Raw genomic sequence first — 24,582 nt, 5'->3', positions numbered from 1 at the left:
TTCTCACCACTTGCTTCAAACAATTCCAGGACTGTGAGGGGCAGAGCCATGGCAGAGTGGGGAAGGGACCCTCACTCAGTGACAGAACACAAGGTGCAATCCTTGGGCTTCCTGTTAGAACCCAATAGCAGGAGCATTGAAAAAATACTGTCCAAGACCTCTGGCAGCGTAGGTGAACATGGGCAGAGTTTGACAAAAAGTCTGACCCTATATAAGGCTACCTATATTAAGAAATGATGGTGTGTTTGTCTGGCCATTGCTTTATAGCAGTTAAGCTTAGCCAGCCACGTTGGGCAGAAGATTCCTGCATCACAGGCAGTTGGACTAGATGACCCTCAGGATCCCTTTCCAACTCTACACTTCCATGCACAAAACAAAGGAGTCTGTATACACATAAATTTAATTTATAACGTTCTTTTTTTTAACCAGACCTTTGGATGATCTGATTGACATCCTATGCCCTTTTAAAATGTGGCTTCTTTTTTGGGGGGGTGTTAATTGGGTTGTTTTCATTTTGATTTTTTATATATTGTGGTTTTTATGTTGATCTTTTCTGTGAACCTCTGGGTATAGGGCAGTATATAAATTCAACAACAACAACAATGCAATTGCTGCAAATCAACTGGGTATAGGGCGGTATATAAGATAGATAGATTAGATAGATGGATGGATGATGCTGATGATGCAATTGCCGCAAATCAAACCAACCAGTAAAGCAAGAAGGTGTGTGAGCGGTACAGATGCAATGCAATTCTTTATCTAAAACGAAACAGAAAAAGAAGCATCCGAGTCAAATCTTAATTTTAAATTTTACTTCCAAAATAGATTTCTCGAAGGCTGGGGATGTATTCCCTCGGCGTTCTTGCAATGGGCTTTAATCGCACAGAAATCCCTTGCAACCGCGGCTTGATCGGCCTCGCTGTTATTTTTGCCCCACCACGGTATTACGGTAGAAGGGCGGGAGGTTTCGTCGCGCCGGAGTTTCCCGCGCACCCTTTCCCCGCAGGTAAATGCAAGAGCCGGAGGCCGCCGCGCGTTGCTTCCTCGTGCCCCCCGTCACGTGACGCTTCCAACGTCACCGGCCGAGGAGAGGGAAAGACAGCGAGGGGGGGGGAAGTTGGCCGCCATTTTTTCTCCCTCGACGGACGATGCGGCGGAGCCTTCGCCCCGCAGCCGGGACCTCGCTGGCGCTCCTCGCGCTGCTGTACGGACCCCTGCTCGGAGCTCTGCCCTCCAAGGTCCCCGGACTGCCCGCACATGGTGAGCCCGGCGTCCTCCCTCGTTCCCGCGGGTGTGGCAGCGGGCGCTTGGGCAGGGCAGGTTCCCTCACGCGTTGAGGGCCGAGGGGCGGAAGTGCGCCTGCGCGCGGAGTACCCTTCCGAACTACGACTCCCGGCATCCTCCAGTGCAACGGACGTAGTGTGCGTAAGGGGCGTGCCAAGGAGAGTCGCGCACGTGGAGGGATAGGAAATGCCTCCTGGCGTGGTGGAATCCTCAGCTGTTTCTTCCCCGACGGCTCTTCCTTCTACTCTCCCGATTACTGGGATGTCTTCCCAAGTTAAGTGGCCCTCGGTTTGCCGCTCTGTCTGGCTACTGTTTTTCATGGAGGTCGAGGCACGTGGGTCTACTGTTAGGCAGAAAAGGCAGCGAAAACTACCCTTTCCCCTCCCTTCTGCTCCTGTCAAACGGCGCTTGCTGCAGTACGTGGTGGAGTTTAGGTCCCAAGGGGGAAAAGGCTCCGGGGCTAAATCCTGTTTGGAAGCGCCCGGGAAATTTAATTCGAGTAATTCCCCCATTTAGTAATTTTCTGAATTACCGTGTAACAATGCCACAGCCATAAAGGTAAAGGGACCCCTGACCATTAGGTCCAGTCGTGACCGACTCTGGGGTTGCGCGCTCATCTCACATTATTGGCCGAGGGAGCCGGCGTATAGCTTCCAGGTCATGTGGCCAGCATGACAAAGCCGCTTCTGGCAAACCAGAGCAGCACATGGAAACGCCGTTTACCTTCCCGCTGTAGCGGTTCCTATTTATCTACTTGCATTTTGAGGTGCTTTCGAACTGCTAGGTTGGCAGGAGCTGGGACCAAGCAACGGGAGCTCACCCCGTCACAGGGATTCGAACCGCCGACCTTCTGATCAGCAAGCCCTAGGCTCAGTGGTTTAACCACAGCGCCACCTGGGTCCCTGCCATATAGCCCATTAAATCAATTTCCATAATTCATAATAATGGAAAAGTTTAAGAAGCATTGCCTTTCTAAAAGCCTTCTATGTTCATTTGTTGTTGTTTTTATTTAATGCTGTGTAATCATGTGAAGTAGAAGAAAAACAAGTTCTAGTTTTAATCTTGTAAACTAGATCTTGAGCATAGGGTAGATGAGATTGTGATATTTCCAGGTGGGGATTCTGATCAAGTTTTTGCTGGGTGGTGCCACAAAGACAAATTGGAATGAGATCTGCTACTTCACCTATGTTTAGACTTTGTTTCTCCTTTGTCATCTTGTTGCAGCAATAGAGAAACAGGTCTGGATCTGCTCTGGGACTTCTCAGATTTTTATTTTTATTTAATTTTGTTGCAGGATTGTGAAACTCTTATCGGATTTCAGTTTAGTCTGAGTTTTTTATCTAGACCAGTGGTTCCCAATTAGGGGCATGGGGACCACTGGCGGTCCAGGAAATGCATCCAGGGGGTCCGCAGCCCCATCCCTTGCCTCCCTCCCAACTAAGTTTTTGCATGGTAATATTACAGTTTTTATGGTCTGTGGTTTTTTTGTATACCTTTGCTTATTTTTAGTATACCTTTGCTTATTAGGGGCTACCCTAAAAAAGTAGGGGGACCATGGCTTGGCTTTTGAAAAATATGAGATTCTCAGTAATTAGCTAATTGGGAACCACTGATCTAGACTTCATACCATGTTACAGTAATAATTTACATAAAGCATTTTGTTTTGTAATGAAAAGTAGTCCGCTTATTGAATTGTATTGTTACCTTTTCCTTTGTCTTTTTTATGCCCCTGTGTGTCTGTCTTTTATGTACTGTTATAAGAATTCTAAGGTGTCATAAATAAAATGTATGTTCATAAGTGCACAAGGTAAACACAGATACTGTACATAAATACAGAAACTACATGTCTGAAATAGTACAGGAGAGCAATCCTGAAGCCATCTTGACCAGCCATAGGCAAACTCGGCCCTCCAGATGTTTTGGGACTACAACTCCCCTCATCCCTAGCTAACAGGACCGGTAGTCAGGGATGATGGGAGTTGTAGTCCCAAAGCATCTGGAGGGCCTAGTTTGCCTATGCCTGATCTTTACTCTTAATGACCCCAGCTATTTCCTCTGCAGAAGAAAATATCTTGGAAAAACTTCTCCCAATAGTTCTTTTAACTTTCAAATCCAATCAAAAGAGCACATTTTGTGTATGAATATGTGTATGGAATATGTGTATGGTCTGTGGCCATGATTTCAGAAATTAGGGTATTTACCATTTTAAGAGAATGGCCCAAACTAGCCAGAATAAGGCAGTCAGCACACATCAGGTAGCTTGACAAATAGGAGACAAACCACACTCTCAAATTCCTGTTGTAGACTGCCTCTTTCTGTGATGCTTGTGTGATGCTTTTGGGTGGTCTTTGAATAAGGGGTGGGCAATTTCTAAAGTCTTCAAAAGCTGGACACTGGTGTTGTGGGCCCTCATCACCTCATTGCAAGGGAGGAAGGACTCTGTTGCAACAGGAAAATAAAGATCTGCCTTGCTTTGACTGGTTCCTGCCTCCATCAATTCTTCTGTGACCGATCATTGTCTTAAGGGACACTGAATCCCTTGATGGAGAGTTGGGCTGTAAAAGCCTACCACAATTTTTCTAAAACAATACCTTCCATAATATCTTTTAAAAATTGTAATGTTTTGTACTCCTTTGTATCTGTTCATAAATGTGTGCCTTTTGTAGTAAAAGAGGAAGAAGCATCTGTGCAAATCACCCCTGCCCCCGCTCAAAAAAAACATTGCCAGGAGTCTGGGCAGCAATTCAGCTTAGGAAATAAAACTCCTTTGTAAGGAAGAGCAGGATATAATTTTAATAAAATTTTGTGACTATGACTTTTTCTCTAAGCTTGAATGTATCTGGGGAGGGAAGAGGAAGGAGAGAAGAGGGTGCATTTAAATTACTGGGTGGATGAATGTGAATGAAATTTGTATGCTACTCTGGTCCCAGTCACAATTGACCTCTTATGTTTTGGCTTCTGTTATATGTTTGGCCACCATCCTGGAGGCATGCACTCTGTTAGCCTCAGTCAAACAAGTTGGTGTGTTCTTTTAGGCCGGCATCTGACAATAAGATGATTTAATGGTTCACAGAAGCCTTCATGCTTGCATAATCTCCAACAGAAAGCAGTCTGATAACAGAATTGCTGTGTCAGATTGGACGGTTGAAACAATGGCTGTATTGTATTGTTGCTGAATGCCTGCTGTGTATTACACTGAAATACCAGTACAACTTTTTTGATTTCTAGAATGCGGAAGAAGGCCTCTTGTGGATGAGAAAGCAGAAGGACCTCGGATTATAGGTGGACATGATGCTCAGCTTGGGGCTTGGCCATGGCAAGTTAGTCTGCAAGCTCAACCCGCTGCTGGAGAATCTTTTTACCATATATGTGGTGGATCTTTAATTAATAGCAACCTAGTGCTGACAGCAGCACACTGCGTTAAAGTAACTATGTATGTATTTTTCTGTTCTGAATCTTTCTGTAAGTTTTGTGCTTAAGGGACATGTATTGGTCTCTACCCACAAGGGGGGACCTGAAACAAAATATTTTAGTACTGTATATTGCCAACCTTTAACGGGGGTGTTTTGGTTCATGTGTCTTCAACAAGCCTAATTGAACCATACCAGAGCAGGAGCCCTATAGCGTTGGTCATGGCTTAGGGGAAAGAGGAGGGAGAAAAGGAAGAGGGGAAGTTGAGTTGACAGAATCTGCAGGCTGGCATATGTCCATGGAAACCTTTTTTTCCAAAATAACCACCAACCATCCTCCTGCAGCAGCTACTTAATGAACCATGACATCTACATAACAGTTATGTACTGTACTTAAGTTTTGGCTGTTTCCTTAATAGCTCATATAGTATTGTATAATAATGCAGTCTTATTTAAGTACTGTACAGTGGTGCCTCGCAAGACGAATTTAATTCGTTCCACGGGTCTTTTCTTATAACGAAAAATTCGTCTAGCGAATCCCATAGGAATGCATTGATTTTTTTTTTGGCCCATAGGAACGCATTAATTGAATTTCAATGCATTCCTATGGGAAACCGCGATTTGCTAGACGAATTTTTCATAAAACGAATTCGTCTAGCGAGGCAACCTCCGCTCGAAAAATCCTTTCGTTAAGCGGGAATTTCGTTAAGCAGGGCATTCGTTAAGCGAGGCACCACTGTAATATAATTATGCGAATAATACTCAAAATAGGTACAAAAGAAGTGGAGATGTGTACCTCAAACTTTGAGTCCCCACAAATGATATATCCACACTCCAGGAGAGTGTCCTCTGCAAGATGGACTGGAATGCCACCTTATTATAGTAATTTTTACACATTTACCTGTTTTAATTGTATGATTATGTTGTTACCCACTCTGGGACTTTATGGTGAAGGATAAGAAATCTGGGTGGGGAGGGCAGCCCAGGAAAGGAGTGTTTGTTTGTTTGTTTGTTTGTAACTCATGGTGACTATCTCCCAACTCTAATGATCACTTACAGTATACTATTAAATGTTAGGGGCTTAAGCAGGCCATCTTGCCCTCTGAATTGACATCTTCACCATCCGACAGCTGAATTAGCCTCAACGATAGATCAGATTTCTAAACTCACACAATCTGCCCAACATCCATTTACTGAAGGTTCTTTTCTCTCTCTCGTGAGGTGGGAGTGTAAGTTGCCCAGCAGGCTATTTTTATGTTCTTGTTTTATTTTTTTAATATCCCTGTTTCACTCCCAAACTTAACCACTGAGTTCACTATTAGACAGAACAAACAAAAATCAAAATGTTGCAGTGTATCCTTGGTCCCTAAAAGGCCTCCTCCTGTTCAAGATTTTATCCAGCAGTGGTCTAAACCACTGAGCCTCTTGGGCTTGCCGATCAGAAGGGCAGTGGTTTGAATCCGCGGGGGTTTGAATCCGCATGACGGGGTAGGGTCCCATCACTCTGTCCCAGCTTCTGCCAACCTAGCAGTTTGAAAGCACACCAGCTCAAGTAGATAGTTATTGGAATTTTTCAACATAAGTGTGCCATTTTAATCCTCAGCCATGCATGCTAATGTAACGTGTAACAGCTGAGAATGGGGATGCTACTAAAGGCACTTTCTCTTTTTTTAAAAAGCATTTCTAAATTGCTTAATATTCTAAAAGCCTAAGTGCCATGCAACACAAAAACAGTATCTGTATCACCAACATACTTTGGTGACCAAGAGCAACGGAATGGCCGCAGAACCAGCAATGAAAAGTACATGCAGATCAAAGCCCATCAGTGGTGCACTTTGCATGTCAACCAATTATATGAAAAGGTCACACACACACCCCAATGATCTTTTTATGGATCAGTAGGCTTTGCAGGAGAGCACCCGTGTTAGCCTCTTGCAGGAGAAACAGTAAGCATTGAGGCACCTTAAAGACTTCACAAGTGTTACCGGCATAAGCTTTTGTTGACTCTGGCTCATTTCTACAGATAGCGGAGCTGGTAGCGCTGTGGTCTAAACCACTGAGCCTCTTGGGCTTCCCGATTGGAAAGTCGGCGGTTCAAATCCACATGACAGGGTGAGCGCCCATTGCTCTGTCCCACCTTTGCCAACCTAGCAGTTCAAAAGCATTCCAGTGCAGGTAGATAAATAGGTACCGCTGCGTCTGGAAGATAAAAAGCGTTTCTATGCACTCTGGCACTCATTACGGTCCTCTGTGTGCCAGTAGCAGTTTAGTCATGCTGGCCAAATGACCCAGAAAGCAGTCTGGGCAAACTGGCTCTCTCGGCCTGAAGCAAGATGAGGACCACAACCCCATGGTTGCCTTTGACTGGGCTTAAGTAAGGGCTGGAAAGGGTTAGTTTAACCTCCAGTTTGCTAGTAAAACTGAATTACTGTGTCGTGAAATGATGCTTGTCCAAAAAGTGTGCCACCAACTTGAAAAGTTTTAAAAGCACTGACCTAGAAGTTCCAGTAGGATTTATCAGCAAAAGGATTTTCACCATAGGTTCAGGTTTTTAAAGAGCCTTGTATCATGAAACTCATACCATTGTAGAGAACAAATGACACTTAACTTTTCTCTCTTTATGGCTTCCATGATTCGCTATGGCATGTCCAAAGGGATTGTTTACTTTGAGCAACAGGTGTACATACTGAATCACAAACTGCTTATGCAGATCTTCCCATTCAAAAGTGCTCTGGAATAGTTTCTACTCAAAAGTTCCAGGGTCAGATGTAAAATTATCTGTGCAGTTCTTTGTGTCAATGGACAATCTTTCAATTACCTCCTATTTTCTTGTCTTTTTTTCCACTTAACTTTATTTTTGATTCTGAATAGAATTTCCGAATAAATTTCTATAAAACTAATATTCTATTTAAATGACAGAGATAGCAAAACTCCTAGGCTAGCTTTTATGAAGAGTGAGCCATGACAAGATTCCAAGTTCATGGTTTAAGTAGAATTCCTGAAGGGGAGTGGTTGCATGTGTATTAACTCTGTTTTGCTGTTATTCTCAAATTTTAAAGTCTGAAGTGGGAACTTCTGCACTAATTATTTACTCTAGAAGGGATTTTATTCTGTCCTAGGAGTCCAGAAGCTTGGAGGGCAGTGATTGGCTTGCATCATCTGTATAAACCCCACTCTCGTACTGTAATAAAGAAGGTCAGCACTATCACAATCCATTCTGACTTTGAATGGGGAACCTTTGAAAATGATGTTGCCTTGTTTCAACTTGCCAAGTCTGTCAAGTACAATGACTATATTCAGCCCATCTGCTTACCTGACACTTCTCCTCCCCTGTCTAATGAGACCTCGTGTTACATAAGTGGATGGGGAAGCACATATGAAGAGGGTAAATCTTTTTTTTTCTCCTTTGAAAGTTTGTTACTAGTGAGAATTAAGTTATCTCCAGCTGCATACTTAGCTGGAAAGTAAGTCCCATTGAAGCAGTGCAACTTATTTCATACATGGGGAGAACATGGATCTTCAGATCAGTGGCACTGCCATGTGCACTTACATAGCTCCACAGTATGGCAACCTTTTCCTGGCTGACTTAGAACATGTTTGGATTTCCCCCAAAACTTTTCCTTTACCTGCAGGTGCTTCCGGATGGCTGTTATTGCAGTATCAGTGTTCTTCATGTCTGCAAGTATTTTGTAGGTTCCTCATGATGTCTTTATCCCAATGCCAGCTTGTATTTTCCTCATTTAATCCAGATTTGCCATTTCCAAGGAAATAATAATTTTTAATTGTTTGTTTGTTTGTTTGTACATACATACATACATACATACATACATACATACATACATACATACATACATATATACCGTACCTCAGCCATTTGACTGGGTTGCCCTGGGCAGCTTCTGACATAATAAAAACAAAGCAAAACATTAAAAACTTCCTGATACAGGGCTGCCTTCAGATGTCTTTGGAAAGTTTTGTAGTTGTTTATCTCTTTGACATCTGATGGGAGGGCGTTCCACAGGGTGGGTGTCACTACAGTGGACGCTCGGGTTGTGAGCGTGATCCGTGCGGGAGACACGTTTGCAACCTGCAGCGTTTGCAACCCGCGTCTGTGCACGTGCAGGTTGCGACCCAGCGTTTCTGCGCATGCACAAAGCGCATTTTTGTGCCTTTTGTGCATGCGCACGCATCGAAACCCAGAAGTAACCCATTCTGGTACTTCCGGGTTCGGTGCGGAGCACAACCCGAAAAAACACCACCTGAAGCGGCTGTAACCCGAGGTATGACTGTACTGAGATGAAGGCCCTTTGCCTGGTTCCCTGTAACTTCTCAGTGACGGAACCGCTAGAAGGCCCTCAGAGATAAATCTCAGTGTCTGGGCTGAATAATGGAAGTGAAGACGCTCCTTCGGGTGTACAGGGTCGAGGCTGTTTATTGCCAGTGGCCCATTTGCAACATTAAGTGAATGTCTGAGATACACTGATGTACATTTATCATTTGGACTCTTGGACAGGAGGCTCTTGAGCAGTTCTACCAGGACTTCAGTAACTTTCACTCCACCATTAACCTGGACCTGGGCCACTGCATATAATAGGTCAACTGTCTGGACACTACTGTGAAACTATATAATAGAAATATAAGCACCACCTTGTATCGGAAACTCACTAACTGCTGCACATACTTATGTGCTTCCAGCTGCCACTTATACACTGTGGTGTGTCCTCAGGTAGAAGAGAGACTTTGAGGGACAGGACCTGAGGAAGGATTGTTGTAAGTCAGCCATGGAGATGTTGGCATCTAAAGGAGCTTTGCAAACAGACGATCTGACAATGAATGTTCTCTCCAAAGCTGAAGTATTTGTGAGAAAGTATAAAGTAGCAGGTCTTGGCGGCTAGATGTTCTGTAGCCTCATCGGGGATATTTCTGATGGCTTGCAGTCCATCTTTGTGGGAGCTGTTGGTGTAAAGAGCTGTAGCATCCATGGTAGCTGGTATGGTGGTTTTGGGGGCATTGTCAATGGACTGTAGTTTAATCAGAGTTAGTGGTACCCCATATGTAACTTGTACAGTAACACCACATCTTAACATGTATATTCAAACTGTTGGGGCCACCCCAGCAAACCAAGTCATCATGCTGAGTGGGCCTTACCTAACAAGGTGAAGAGCTTAAAACTTTTTTGTACCATGTAACCCAAATGGACCTGCAGCAAAAATAGCTTTTAAGCGCTCTGCCTTGCTGGGGCAAGGGTAGTGGGTGGTAAATTCTGCTCAGTGCACTGGCTCTGAAAGGATGGTGGTGTTCATTTTGCCCTGCAAAATGAGAGCATCTCATAGCCAGCATGCTGAACAGGCCTTACCCAACAAACAAGGCAGAGAGCTTTAAAGCTATTTTTATGCTGGGTAACCCCAAGCAGACCCAGCACAAAACGAGTAAGCTCTCTGCCTTGCTTCAGACTTAACCTGCACAATTTCAACCAGCCTACCTTCAACTGCATATGATTGAAATTGCACAAGTCAAATGCATCTAGGATTAAGGATTACTCTGCTGGTGGCATTGAGTCTATATATCCAGGCACCCCAAACTGTGCAGGTATTAATGCCTGAAACAATGAGTTCCCTATGGTTTCCTGGTTTGTGTAATTTGGGTAGTAGATTGAAGGTGCCTGGTCAAAGCTCCTGAGATGGGTATGTACAGGTTTGGTCTTGCACATCTGTAGGAAATTCCTCCATCAGGCTGTGTTGTTTCTTCTAGTACTTCTAAGTGGAATCTGAGGATAAAGGCACAATACATGATAGAACTCGTATCTCAATATATAATGAATCATTTGTGTGGCAAGGAGGAGTAGATGCTGGTCTATTCTACCAAAAAAAAAAAAGCCAGTTATTCAGATACTCAATTACGCTGGCTTTTGCTCTGACCAAACCTGTGCAAACATTATTATTCTCATATTGTGCACCAGACTAACCTGGCTAATTTGTAAACTGTTTGAACTACCATGCATAGTATAGTGATAGCCATAATAAAATCTTTACAATATGAATAGCAGTTCAAACAGTTTACAACTGGCCAAAGCAAATAATGTGACACTGAATCTACTGAATTTACATCTGTTTGTCAAGCCATAATGACATCTTATTGCACAGTAGACACTACTACTAACACTGTCAGTGGTGGGATCTAAATTCAATGTACTGTATATTCCTGCATATAAGACTACTTTTTAACCCAGAAAAATCTTCTCAAAAGTCGGGGGTCGTCTTATACGCCAGGTCGTATTTCTTATACAGCGAGTATACTCTATATTTTAACTGGAAAAGTTGGGGGTAGTCTTATATGCCCTTATATGTCTTTCACGCCGGAATATACAGTACTATCTTTACACATAGCCACACTCATTCAACAATTGCACCTACTAGAAAAATGAAAAGGGAATTGAGTACTGCATTAGTTTCTTAAAGGTACACACCATAATTCTTGAACCTTAGTTTAGCAACTAATGTAGATTATGCATGGAGAATGGGGGTCTGGTGCAGTAGGCTTAAGAAAGATGTACTGACCCAAGAGCTACTAATATCCCTGTTGTCCTGTACATTCCAGATTATTAAACAACAAAACTGCATACTTCCACTTTTGTCTTGTGTTTTCATTATAGGCAAAGCTGTACGTACATTACAAGAAGCTCAAGTCAACATTATTCCACAGCAAATCTGTAACAGATTTGATTGGTATGCTGGGGCAGTATCATTGAATATGCTTTGTGCTGGTACTGCAAACGGGAGTGTCGATAGCTGCCAGGTAAAATTCCATTTGAAAAACATTGGTGAAACCTCCTGCCGTGTGGTTTTTAAGTCAAACTTTACTACCTGGTAGTAACACAATTATATGTCAGTGTAACACCACAGTAGTCAGTCAGTTCCAGAAACATACAAATTTGTTCATATTTATGTGCTAAAACATTTATTATTTATAATAGTGCATACGGTAAGTATCCCCTTCCTGCCAATCTAGCAGTTCGAAAGCATGAGGTACAAGTAGATAAATAGGTACCACTCCGGCGGGAAGATAAACTGCATTTCCGTGTGCTGCTCTGGTTTGCCAGAAGCCGCTTAGTCATGCTGGCCATATGACTTGGAAGCTGCAGACCGGCTCCCTTGGCCAGTAAAGTGAGAAGAGCGCCGCAACCCCAGAGTCGTCCGCGACCGGACCTAATGGTCACGGGTCCCTTTACCTTTAAGTATCCCCTAGGCAATGAACAATAATAATAAAAAGTTCCCCCTTGCAAGTACACACTTGAAAAGACAAAAGGAGAGTTGGAGAATGGGTGGAACTAGGGTTGCCATATTTCAAAAAGTAAAAGACAGGACACCCTGCAAGTTGTTGAGGCTTTTTTAGGAAGACCCATCCCCGTTTGAGTTTTTTTAAAGGAAACCCCAGAAACTGTAGCGCTTTTTAAAAGACAAACCCCAAAGTTGTTTTGTTGAGCTGTGTGTAACAAAAACACCAAAAGAACTGTGATTTTTCGTATGGCAGCCCTAGTGGAACTAGATTTCTAATACATACAGATTTCAAGGAATGTGCAAGTCTGGGCATACTTCCAGCTGAAGTAGAAAAGCCTTCACCATGATTTTTAATAACTTGTTTACATCAGTAAAGACTGTTAAGGGGTGGGGTAGAGGATAAAAGCAGAGGAACTTTATAGAATAGTCAGAGAGTGTTTATTTTCTTCCATTCAGAACACTTGGACCACATTATTTGCATTCAAAATAGAGAGTGAGGAATGTTCTTCTCAACACCTGTGTACATAATGCCTTGTTAGGATAGTAAAGACTGGATGGAGCGCCATGCGCACTTCAATGCGTAGACTAAATTTCTCATCAGGCTTACTGAGCTTGTAGCTGGAATTCCCAGAATAAAAGGCATTACCAATTTTTTTTGTAAGTGACATAGTTATGGTTAGTGCTGTTCCACAAAGTCCAGCTTTCCCACATCCATCTTTTCTAGCAATCAGTATTTTTCTTTTGATAACTTTTGTTTATAGTTACTTATTAATAGCATTTAATCTGTCGCTCAACAATGCCAAAGCTCTCTGGGACGCTTACAATAACATGGAAGGCATAGCTCAAACTTACTGAATTATATCCAGTGCTGTGTGAGTGGAGTTCCACTCACAAACAGGACTTCCACTTCCTCTCCTCCCTTCCAATGCCCAAAATCGGTTTGGTTTTTCAACCCTCCAGAACTGTTTCTGAGGGTGCACAGGGAATGGAGAGGAAGTTCCACTGTGTGCATGGAAGCCTATTGCACCAGTAAAGCTCCAGCATTAGATACAGCCCCTACCATAATTCCTATGCACACTACATCTCCAGAATACCTTCAGCAGCACTCAAGTGATCTTCTTTATTTTTTTTATCCTCCAGGGAGACAGTGGTGGTCCTCTGATGTGTTCTTTCCTAGAGGACAAGTATTATCTGATAGGAATCACCAGCAGTGGTGTTGGTTGTGGCCGACCACAATTACCGGGAATCTATATCCGTGCAGCAAATTACAGAAGTTGGATTGATTCACATGTATTTGACAAAACCACCACTGTGAGCGTTCAGTTTGTCCTGATCTTTTCAACTGCTGGATGGGTAACTTTCCACCTCATTCTCTAAAGAGGCAAACTTTTACTCCACTGAACTAGAATAATCTCAAATTGTTTTCTGAAGTTTTCCTCTTGGCAAATGTGTTTTAGCAAAATTCATTGATCTGGATTCAGGCATTAAGATCCCGTTGAAATCAAAGTGTAGTTTGTCCCATGGATTTAATTGGGAATGAAAAGTGACATGCAGAGCAACCCAAACTGGGCTTGGAAACAGCAGTGGAGTGACATATATGTTGCTACATCGAAAGTCCTGCTGACTGACACTCATGTTGAGCAGGGCAGATGTTGGGGAGGGGAGAGATATTTTTTTGCTGTGCCAGCTCCAGTCTGCTGTAGTCAAGAGGCCTTGAATATCAAACCTCTCAGGGAGTCTGTGGGACTCTGCCCTGTAATGCCTGCTTTGTGGCTGCTAGATACCACTGGCAGTAACTTTTTGAACGAATGATTCTGGGGCATCTGCAAAGCAACCCCCACCCCATGGCAGAGAGGTGATTACATTTCATCCAATCCCCATCAACGTGTGTTTATGTAAGGGATTGTGTTATTAGTTTGCATCCAGTCCTGTATTTTTAAACAACCTATATGCTTTGTAGTTTTATTATTTATTGAATTTATATACTGCCCTATACCCGGACACCTCAGGGTGACTCACAGAATAAAATAGATTCAAATATATTATTTCACTCTTAATTTAAAAATATGAACCCGAAAGGCACTTTTCAGTTAATGTGTGATTTACATTGCAACTACAGTATCACACCCTTCAAAATGGGCTAACAGGCATGCACTGTAAACAGTCACCGAGCATACGAAACAAACATATTTTTATCAATGTTTAAGCAGAGGACTCCTAATTCATGGAATTCAAATCTTACCCTCCATTTTTTTTATTCTAGAAAAAATGTACATGACAGTTGCCTAACAATGCCATACAATTATATCACGTTGGATAATAAATTTTGCAGTTGAATGCCAACCTATTTGAAACTCAAGTGTAGTACTTATGGGAATCCTTCACTTTCCGCTGTTGGTGCCCAATTTAAAGACGGGACGTGGGGGTGCGGTGAATATTATTATTATTATTATTATTATTATTATTATTATTATTATTATTATTATATTTCCCAAGCCGCTCTGGGCGGGAATATAATATAATATTCCAGCAGAATATAAAAACATATTAATACATCAAATATTAAAAACTTTCCGAAACACCTGTGTCCCTAGCAAGTGATAGGAAAACAGCCACTTATGCTGAACCCTAAGTCAGCCCCTTTTCTAGGAAGATAGCATTTTGAATACAGGCTTTTGATACAAAGAAGGACAAAAAGTGATGTGGCATAGAAGAATTATTCTGTTTTGTTACCATCTCTATACAGCAGCCTAAGGTACAGTGTGTGCTTCTGAACATGACAAGAGCTTATGTCACCATAAGTGCATTCCCAGAGCACAAGAGTGCATTCCCAGAGCAGTTTCCCATGCTTGGTCCAGTAATGAATGTTGGATAATTATTATTATTATTATTATTTTTAAAAATCACCTATATGCCAGAATACTGTTTCTGGAGTGGAAAGGCGGCAAAGTGGAAAGCTCAATCTGTTGAGTTTCTGCCCTGTCTCTCAGCTTGCTAATGGCACAGTAAATCTGCCAGAAAATGAAACAGAGGAAACGGAAGTTCAAGCTCCTGCTAAGTTACGAATCTCTATTATAGATACCATGTGCAAATCTCTTCTACCTCACATGACTGGAGGGGGGGAATACATACAGTTGGTATTGTGAAGATCTATAAATAATAATAGTTAAGCCCCCCCCCCAAAAGCTGCTTCAGAAGTATTGCGGTGGGGGGGGGGGGACAGGCGGTCTCCGTCCTCCAGAACAGCATGCGACCCCGAAAGCCGGGAGCGGGGAAATGAATGGAAATCGCCTTCCCTCCCTCCAGCAAGGCGTTTCCACCGGCTCCCGATACCTCCGCCGATGGCAGGGGAGACCCATTTTGCAGAGACGAGTCGGAAATGTTTGGGGGGGGGAGCGCGGCCACCACGTGACGCTTAGCAGAGAAGCGCGGGAAAAAAGCGGGAGAGGACTCTCCGCCCGCCATTTTGTGTTCTTGACAGACGATGAGGCGTCTTCGTGGGGCGGCTGCTGGCTGGCTGGCGCTGCTCCTGCTGCTGGACGAGGCCGCCGGCGAGAACCCTTCGGCCGGGGTCTCTCTAGACAGTGAGCCCGGCTTCACTTGGCGTTGGGCGGCGGAACCCGCGGGCACATTCTCACGTGTCAGGTTCTCACGTGTCAGGAGCGGGCAGGCACGCCCTTCGAGCCTGGGGCTGGAGGGGGGGCTGCTAGTGGCCTCCGGTGTCACGGGCTTCCCATCCCGTGAGAACCAGCCACAAGAAACGAGGCTGGGGGTGGGGGGCTGCACAATGAGACCCTCGGCTGCCATCCGAAAAATAAGGCCAACGAGAACGAGGGGATTCGGTTTCTAACCAATTGGAACAAGCAAAATTATCTGCAGTGTTTTAGGGGTGGGGTGGGGTGGGGAAATAATATTTAGAGTCAATCCTTTATTTAATTGACTGGAAGGTAAAGGCAAAGGCCCTAGACCAGGTGTCCCCAAACTTCGGCCCTCCAGATGTTTTGGACTACAATTCCCATCATCCCTGGCCACTGGTCCTCTTAGCTAGGGATCATGGGAGTTGTAGGCCAAAAATCTGGAGGGCCGCAGTTTGGGGATGCCTGCCCTAGACGGTTAAGACCAGTCAAAGGCGACTATGGAGTCTATTGAGTATGGGACTATTGAGTGGAGGGACACAGGTGGCGCTGTGGTCTAAATCACCGAGCCTCTTGGGCTTGCCGATTGGAAAGCAAGCGGTTCGAATCCCTTCGACGGAGTGAGCTCCCATTGCTCTGTCCCAGCGCAAGTAGGTACCACTGTGGTGGGAAGGTAAACGGTGTTCCCGTGGGCTTCCATCACGGTGCCCCATCGCGCCAGAATGTTTAGTCATGCTGGTCACATGACCTGGAAAGCTGTTTGCGGACAAACACTGGTTCCCTCTGCCTGAATGAGATGAGCACCGCAACACCATAGTCTCCTTTGACTGGACTTAACTGTCCAGGGGTCCTTTACCTTTACCTTTCCCCCCCTAATTGACTGGAAACAAGGCTAGATCCTTTTATGGAAAGCACCTTCAAGAGAAGGAATGAGTTGCCCACATACAAAACAGGAACAGCCTTAGATTTCTTGATGCCCCTTGGGGGAGAGGAAAAGCATGAACTCTGGATCTTTCCTTGGAACTAGGATCTTTCTCAATTTAGAACATTTGATTTTTACCCATCTTCTTGCAGGTTTATTTGCCCTGTTGGGGTAAAAAGAGGGAGCACCTTACAATAGTTGTATAATGTAGTCTTCTGTTAACATAGGTTAAAATCAGTGATATTGCAGAGGCTGGCTGTGGTTTGCAACCCAACAAAACAGTATAACCAGGGTTATTTCCCCCCACACTGTGAATGTAGAACAGAGCAGTACATGACAACAATCCAGAGGTTATCCTATCCCTTTCTTTCTCTTTCAATTTTTTTTTTAAAGATCTACCGGTATTAGTTCCCAAGGCAGAGCCATAGTTACAGTGGGGAGGGAGGGGTGGGGCTAGCTGGATTTTTTTTTACCCCAGGTGAAGCTTCCAGAGCATTGAGGCGCCAAGCCTGTGTGTGTGCAAATGCATGTGCAAGGGGTGCCAAACTGGGTATTTCACCCGCATGAAATAAAGCCGTGTGTCGCCCCTGCCCAAGGCCTAGCAGCCCTTAGAGCTGATGTGAGTGACAGAGAAGGGATGATCCCTGAAGGAATGAAAGCTCCATGTGGAGAGGAGGAGGGATGCTGAGGGTGGGAAGGACAGAACGTAGTCCAGAGGTATCTTGATTATATTCTATTGTTACCACGTAGTAATAGAATAAAGTTCAGGGGAGCTCATGACTTGTTTTAAAGCCTTTGCAAAAGCCTCTTTGAAGTAGCTCTTGCATGATGAGCAGGAATTAAATCCTGCTGCCTTGGCTACACACATATGTTCTTTGCTAGGATCAAGATTGAGCAGCCAATGCAGGATGTTGATGATGATTAATTAAATTTCTATACCGCCCTTCATCTAGGGATAACAAGATGGTTCATAATATAAAACAACAAGAATACATAACAAAAATAACCCCCCTCTGCAGTTTAAAAGGCCTGGGGGAAGAGGAATGTTTTTGCCTGAGAGAAGAGGAATTTTTAAATAAATTATTTTAGGTTAAACCTAGTCTGCCCACTATGGGTGTAGCCAGGATTTTTGTGGGGAGCAGGCCTTTTGGGGGGGGGGGTAGGCAGAACCTCAACTATATATTTTTATTGATGGGGGGGCAGCTGCCCCTCCCTGCCCCACTGCTTCGCCCATGCTGTCCACCCATCAGCTGATATCACCAGTGATGTCAGTGTATGGACAGGTGAGCATGGTTTGGGGGAAATGGCCTGGCAGGCCAAATTGAACCCCTGCTAGGCCACAATTGGCCTGTGGGCTGGAAGTTCTGCTCTAAAAGAGGTCTCAGGTTCCATACCATGGAAGAGGATACTCGGGAGCAATTGTGTCATTTGTGCATTCTGTAGATTGACCAGGGTTTCAGAGAGAGAGAGTGAGAGAGAGAGTTTTGGATTTGATATCCCACTTTATCACTACCCGAAGGAGTCTCAAAGCGGCTAACAATCTCCTTTCCCCTCCTCCCCCACAACAGACACCCTGTGAGGTGGGTGGGGCTGAGAGACTTCAGAGAAGTGTGACTAGCCCAAGGTCACCCAGCAGCTGCATGTGGAGGAGCGGAGACGCGAACCCGGTTCCCCAGATTACAAGCCTACCGCTCTTAACCACTACACCACACTGGCTCTTCAGCAGGAGTTGCCAGTCCTTTCAACTGGAAAATCCCCCAGAACTGTCTGGAAACCAGCTGGATCTATCAGACCATCCTAATAGATCCTGCACATTTTGATGGTGTAAGTTTAAATATCAACAGGAAGTGATCTGAACATGACAAGGGAATGGTGGTAAGATTCTTCCCGCTTTCAGACCACCCTCTTCCTGCTCCACCGAGAAAACAAAGCCCAAAGTGTGTCTAGTCACATGCATCGGGTTGATGACATATTGGGACATTCCTTGATAGTCATGAAGTTCTGAGCCACCCTAGATCCGGTGACATCAGGATGAATGTTGAAATCTCCCAGGAGTAACAGCCTCAGGCTGACAAGTATTAAATGGGCCTTTCATATAATATGAACATTCCCGTCAAAACAAAGCATATGCAAGCCCCAGTGATTACCATTCTGTTTTAAATTAGTTCATTATCCTTAAAGTATTCACCCTATTAACTTTTGAGTCAAGCAAGCACAATTTCTGATACAGGGGGATTTAGGACTCACAGAAAGAACCGTTTCAGGCTGGCATAATGTCTCCATCAGGTGTTCTGCGTATTCCCAACAATTCAAGGAATGTACCAGTGCACAAACGGAAGTCCTTGCATAAATGGAAAGATGCAACCCAATTGCTGGATTGCATCTCACCAATATAAATTTTGATATTTAGAATGTGGAACCAGGCCACTTGTAGATGAGGCCTCAGAGGAAGGACGGATTGTAGGTGGACGTGACACTGAACCTGGAAGATGGCCTTGGCAAGTTAGTCTTCAAGTTTACCGTACTAATGGAAGATACAGTCATGTATGTGCTGGATCTTTAATTGATTATAACTCCGTGCTAACAGCAGCACACTGCGTTAAAAACAGGTATATAAATCTTTATATATTCAACCTTTTTTCTGTGTCTGGTGTGAGAAAAGTATATGGATCAAATATAAGTATATGTACTTCCTGAATATTTTTTGTATGTGTATCCATCCATACATGTGGCTCTTTTATCTTATTTCAGCTTTTTTCAAGGCCAGGTGATTTGTAGTGTTATAGCTACCTCTCACACCCTCTCAAACACATGGAAAAGGCAAAAACTAAGCAAAAGAGAAACCACAAAGACAGTGGTATATAGAATAAGGACCCCCGCCCTTTCTGGCGGTTCCCTCGTTGCGAGAAGCCAAGTTGCAGGGAACCAGGCAGACGGCCTTCTCAGTGGTGGCACCCGCCCTGTGGAACGCCCTCCCGTCAGATGTCAAAGAGAAAAACAGCTACCAGATTTTTAGAAGACACCTGAAGGCAGCCCTGTTTAGGGAGGCTTTTAATGTTTAATATATTGTTTTATTTCATTTTTCTGTTGGAAGCCCCCCAGAGTGGCTGGGGAAACCCAGCCAGATGGGCGGGGTATAAATAATAAATTATTATTATTGTTAATACTATTTTTCCCATAGAAAAAAGGAATCTGCCAACCTGACCAGAGCCATGTTCCCCAGTCCACTCTGGCAAATTTCTGAATGTAATTCCTCCCCTGGGATAATGAGCACCATAAAATCAACTCCCTGCAAAAAGGCACAGATAGGAAAGGAAATAACATTGCTCTATTTACAGACACAATTGTCATTGTGGCATTCCAAGCGGTGCAATAGCTACAGAGGGGCTAGCCCCGAGAGGGGTGCCATTGAAGCTCCCAGCATGGTGTGTGTGTGTGTGCACGCGCACCAAACTCTTGCCTTTGACCTGGGTGAAATAAAGCCTAGTTTTGCCCGATTCCAAGTTAAAAAGGTAAAGGTAAAGGGACAATTCACCATTAGGTCCAGTTGCAGACGACTCTGGGAACTGAATTGAAACTCTGGTTGAGCATGTTTTGAGCATGTTTTGAGCTTGTTCTTACTGGTGTTACCTATCTGTATATCTGTTTGGAATGTAAACGATTTCCTGAATATGTTGCTTTTATTATCTGCAGCAATCTCTTCTGTTCTTTTGGTGTTTGATGAGTCTAGCTTCATGTTTATTTTTGAACAGATGGTGAAGAAAGAAACAAAATTCATTGCTCTGAAGTTGCAATCCTATCTTAATGATTGACTCTGCAAGGGCTTTCGTTTTGTCCTAGGACAGCACCAGAGCTTTGGAGGGCTGTGTTTGGCTTGCATCAACTTTATGGAGACAAGATTCATTCTATAAGCAGTCGCGTGATGGAAATCAGGCCCCACTGTCGCTATACTACAAGACGTCACGTAAACGATATTGCCTTGTTTAAATTAAGCCAGGTTATCACATACAGTGACTATATTCAGCCCATCTGTTTACCTAGCACTCCTCTTCTCCTGAGTGACAGGAACCCATGTTATATAAGTGGATGGGGATTGACAGAAGAGAAAGGTAAATATTTCCTTTTATTTTTTATTTATTGACTTTATATACCGCCCTATACCTGAAGGTCTCAGAACGAAATCATAATATAAAACCACAAAATTATATATATATATAGTTTTCAACTAATCTGTTATTGAGAGTGAGAATTAGTTTGGTGATCTTAGAATACCTCCTTGCTGTGAATACATTGGGACTATTTCTTGTTACTCGGAAGGAAACCCAGGTTTCCCAACAAGTATACACTCAGTAGGTGTTCATAGCCAAAACAAATAACACGACAGTGAGCAGAATAAACTTAGGACCACAAACATATGCACATTTCACATATAGTGGTACCTTGGTTCTCAAACTTAATCCATTCCGGGAGTCCATTCCAAAACCAAGGCACACTTTCCCATAGAAAGTAGTCCAAATCGAATTAATCCATTCCAGACTTTTATAAACCCCTAAAAATTTAACATGAAATTTACTAACGAGACCATTGATCCATAAAATGAAAGCAATAATCAATGTACTGTACTATAAAATAAATAAGACAGAATTGTAGATGATAAAAATGAAAAATTAATTTTTCTTCTTCCCTGCACTGATGATAGTCATTGTTTGGATTGGGGAGGGAGGCATAAATAAATAGCAAAAACAAAAGCACCAAACCTGATCCGTTCCAGAAGTCTGTTATCTTCCGAAATGTTTGAAATACAAGGTGCAGCTTCTGATTGGTGCAGACGCCCTGGAAACAATAGCCAACAGCCACTTGGGACGTTCAGCTTCCAAAAATAGTTTGAAAAACAGTACACTTACTTACAGGTTTTCAGAGTTTGAGAACCAAGATGTACTTGAGAACCACTGTACTTGATCTCAGCTTTACACACTGTGACTGGGGGGACTAGAAAGGGGGGTGGGGCAGCCTTGCGTATCAGTGTCCTGGAGACTTGTGAGAACCTCCAGAACCCTTGTGTGACTCAGCCTGGTAAGAAAGGTGGAGGACTTAAAAGCTCTTTCCGCAAAGGGCTTTCCCACCACAGAAATAGTTTTTAAGCCCTCTGCCTTGCATTCTGGGCTCTGGGAAGTTTGCGTGAGATCCCACATAACCCTCACATAAGTTGTGGTCCTATTGTAATTAATTTGATTACAACTTAGTACACTGCTGCCATGACTTCTAACCCTAACCATGGTGATGCCTAAACTCATTGCACCATCGTTAAGCCCAGCCCTGCAGATTGCTCATTTAAAGGTTGCACCACTAGAAAATTTAAAGGAGAATGCAGCACACTCAAAACATAAATGGGGTTGCATCTACAGCTAAGACTAAGAGTGTACATTGAAAGTAGATGAATAAATGATTAAGTTAATTTGGAATACAGTATGCAGAAAATATAAAATACAAATATAAGGAACTGCAGAAAAAGGGGGGAAGGAAGTCAAGTTTTGAAAGGTTAAAATGATTGTAACATTATTAAAATGTATAAAATTGAAAATCATAAATTAAAATTTATTATTTTTTAAGGGCTTGTATCTACAGCTCTGTATTCACCTAGGGTCAGTGTACCAAAATTCATCACATCTCCAAGGTGGTGGAATGACTTTTGAGCTCTGTTTTAGCAATTGACATAGGTTCTTTGCACTTTAAGGGCAATGTGGCTGCGGTGCATGAGGCTTAAGAAAGTTACTTTGGACCAAAAGATGTCAATAGCCAGCATTTTTGTGCATATTGTTCAATATGTTACAGAATGCTAAACAGAGGCATACTACCAGCTGTATTTTATGTATTCATTATAGGTAAACCAAGAAATATATTACAAGAAGCTCAATTAAGAGTTTTTCCACTCAAAGTCTGTAATAGTTACGGTTGGCATAATGGACGATTATCAAGGAATCAGCTTTGTGCTGGCTCTGAAAGTGGACATGTTGACACTTGCATGGTAAAATGAAGATAATTCTATTTCAAAACAAATTGAAGAAACGTTGTCTTCTTGTTGGTAGCTCAAATATCATTACTGGATTAGGGTAACACCGGTCACAGTACTACCAAAGCAGTTGGAAAATTAATAGAAATAAGTTGCTGTTTCTTCATTTGATGAAATGGTCTCATTGACACATCACAGTAAAATTCAAGCAATAGCATAATTTCATGTGCCTAATATTGATTTGAGATTGCATGCGGCATAATTCCGGTTAAGATACCACTATTTTCTTTTTGGGTCCTTTTTTGGCTCACTGAAATATACCGTACTAGTAGCTGAGGAATGAGAGTGGGGACTTTTGAGTTTATTTTAGAAAGAAAAGTGGGTTATATATTTCAAAACATAAAATAAATGAAAGCAGAGCAGTGCATAAAAACTCAAGGTATTCGCTTATTTCCACTTTGCTTCCCTTCAAAACAGAATTTGGCAAGAGAGGGTGAGGCAAGAATTGTAATAAACACATGTCTCATTAAGGTAGCTTACATTAAATGGAATATCATGTACTGTACTATTATTGTTTGACTAGCTTGATTTTCAGGGTATGTATATTGAGCCTATATCTAGAATTCCTCTCCCCACCTGTCCCAAATGATCACATTGTTAAAGTGGCCTACCTGTTGCTAGTGCTGTTGAGCCACAAAGGAAGATTACTCAATTCATTATTTCCAGACTCATCCTTATTTCCTAGCAATGAGTATTTTCTCTTGATGATTTCTGAGAGGTAAAACTCAAAACAATTGTATCTCAATCCCTCTGCATGTGAAACCTTCCGAATACTGTCAAAAACACTTAGATTGTCTTCTTTATTTTTCATTTTCCAGGGAGACAGTGGTGGTCCTCTGATGTGTTATTTGCCAGATGAAAGCAGGTTTTATCTGGTAGGAATCACCAGCTATGGTATTGGCTGTGGTCGACCAAAATTACCAGGAATCTATACAAATACAGCTAATTACAGAAGTTGGATAGATTCACGCCTATTTGGCAAAACCTCCACTGTGAGCATTCAGTGTGTTCTGGTTTTTTCAGCTGTGGTATGGGTAACCATTCACCTTGTTCTGTGAACAGGCAAACTCTGCTTCCATTGCACTTTTAAACTCAATTATTTCCTCCTGCAAATCTTTACCAAAATGCAATATTTAACAGTAACTATGCTTTATAATCCACTTTGAATTGACAAATTCAAAAATAGGTTTTATCCGCAAAGATGTAAACCCAAAAGCACTGTTCATTTAATTTCCTTCATGAAGTGTTTTTAATAAAGTTTCCCAAAGTGATTTCACAATAAAAACACATGTATATACAGACTGGTTTATTCATACCTCCCCTTGTTATGCTGCTTCCGTCACCCTCCTGGAAAAAACCCTGCTCTTTAGTGCTCAATCGGAGCGAACAGGAATCTGGGTTTCCCCCAGATTGCCATTTGTTCTGATATATCACTAAAGAGCGGGTTTTCCCTTGGAAAGGGGAAAACTCCGGGACCCATGCTTAGAAAGCGTGGGTCAAGCAGGAAACTGCCAGGTCTTGTGCTTTCTAGGCATAGCACATGCGGAATGTACATATACCAGTATGTACATTTTACAATTTTTTATGGGTGGGGTATAAATAATAAAATCATTATTATGATGTATAATTTTTAAAGCTATGGTAGATCAGTGGTAGCTAATGTTATGTTGCTTGTGTTTAGGACCAAGCTTTATCAGTACAAGGTAGTCCGGTTTGTTGAGTGATGCATTATTCTTTGAGTGTCTCATAGATAATATTGGGGGGGGGGGGGAATGTACACCGCTCTCCATGGGAAAAGTTACTGTGCTTCAGTTGGCTGGATGCAAAGTCAATCTTCCATGAGTTTTACACCCACACCCCAAACACTGAGTTGATTCAGAACTAAATCCTTTAAGATACGCTCCCCCCCCCAAACTGCATAATGGTCATCTATAAGAGGGAATAGTAGGAGGGCACTTGTGTTACTCTTACACAAGCATTGTCC

General features: G+C 42.9%; 1 protein-coding gene across 1 annotated transcript; it reads left to right on the top strand.

The window, feature by feature from the left end:
* Positions 1-1,011: 1,011 nt before the first annotated feature.
* Positions 1,012-23,875, top strand: LOC118079554 (transmembrane protease serine 9). The gene is given in 10 exon segments (XM_088661369.1): positions 1,012-1,260; positions 4,513-4,717; positions 7,814-8,079; positions 11,347-11,489; positions 13,112-13,288; positions 15,050-15,056; positions 18,939-19,137; positions 20,369-20,637; positions 22,411-22,553; positions 23,417-23,875. Coding segments are annotated over 10 exon segments (1,761 nt in total). The 5' UTR covers positions 1,012-1,148; the 3' UTR covers positions 23,657-23,875.
* Positions 23,876-24,582: the final 707 nt, after the last annotated feature.

Source organism: Zootoca vivipara, chromosome 2 (genome assembly GCF_965207765.1).
Source record: "Zootoca vivipara chromosome 2, rZooViv2.hap1.1, whole genome shotgun sequence".
Lineage (NCBI taxonomy): Eukaryota > Metazoa > Chordata > Lepidosauria > Squamata > Lacertidae > Zootoca > Zootoca vivipara.
This window is presented reverse-complemented; position numbering and strand designations above follow the sequence as displayed.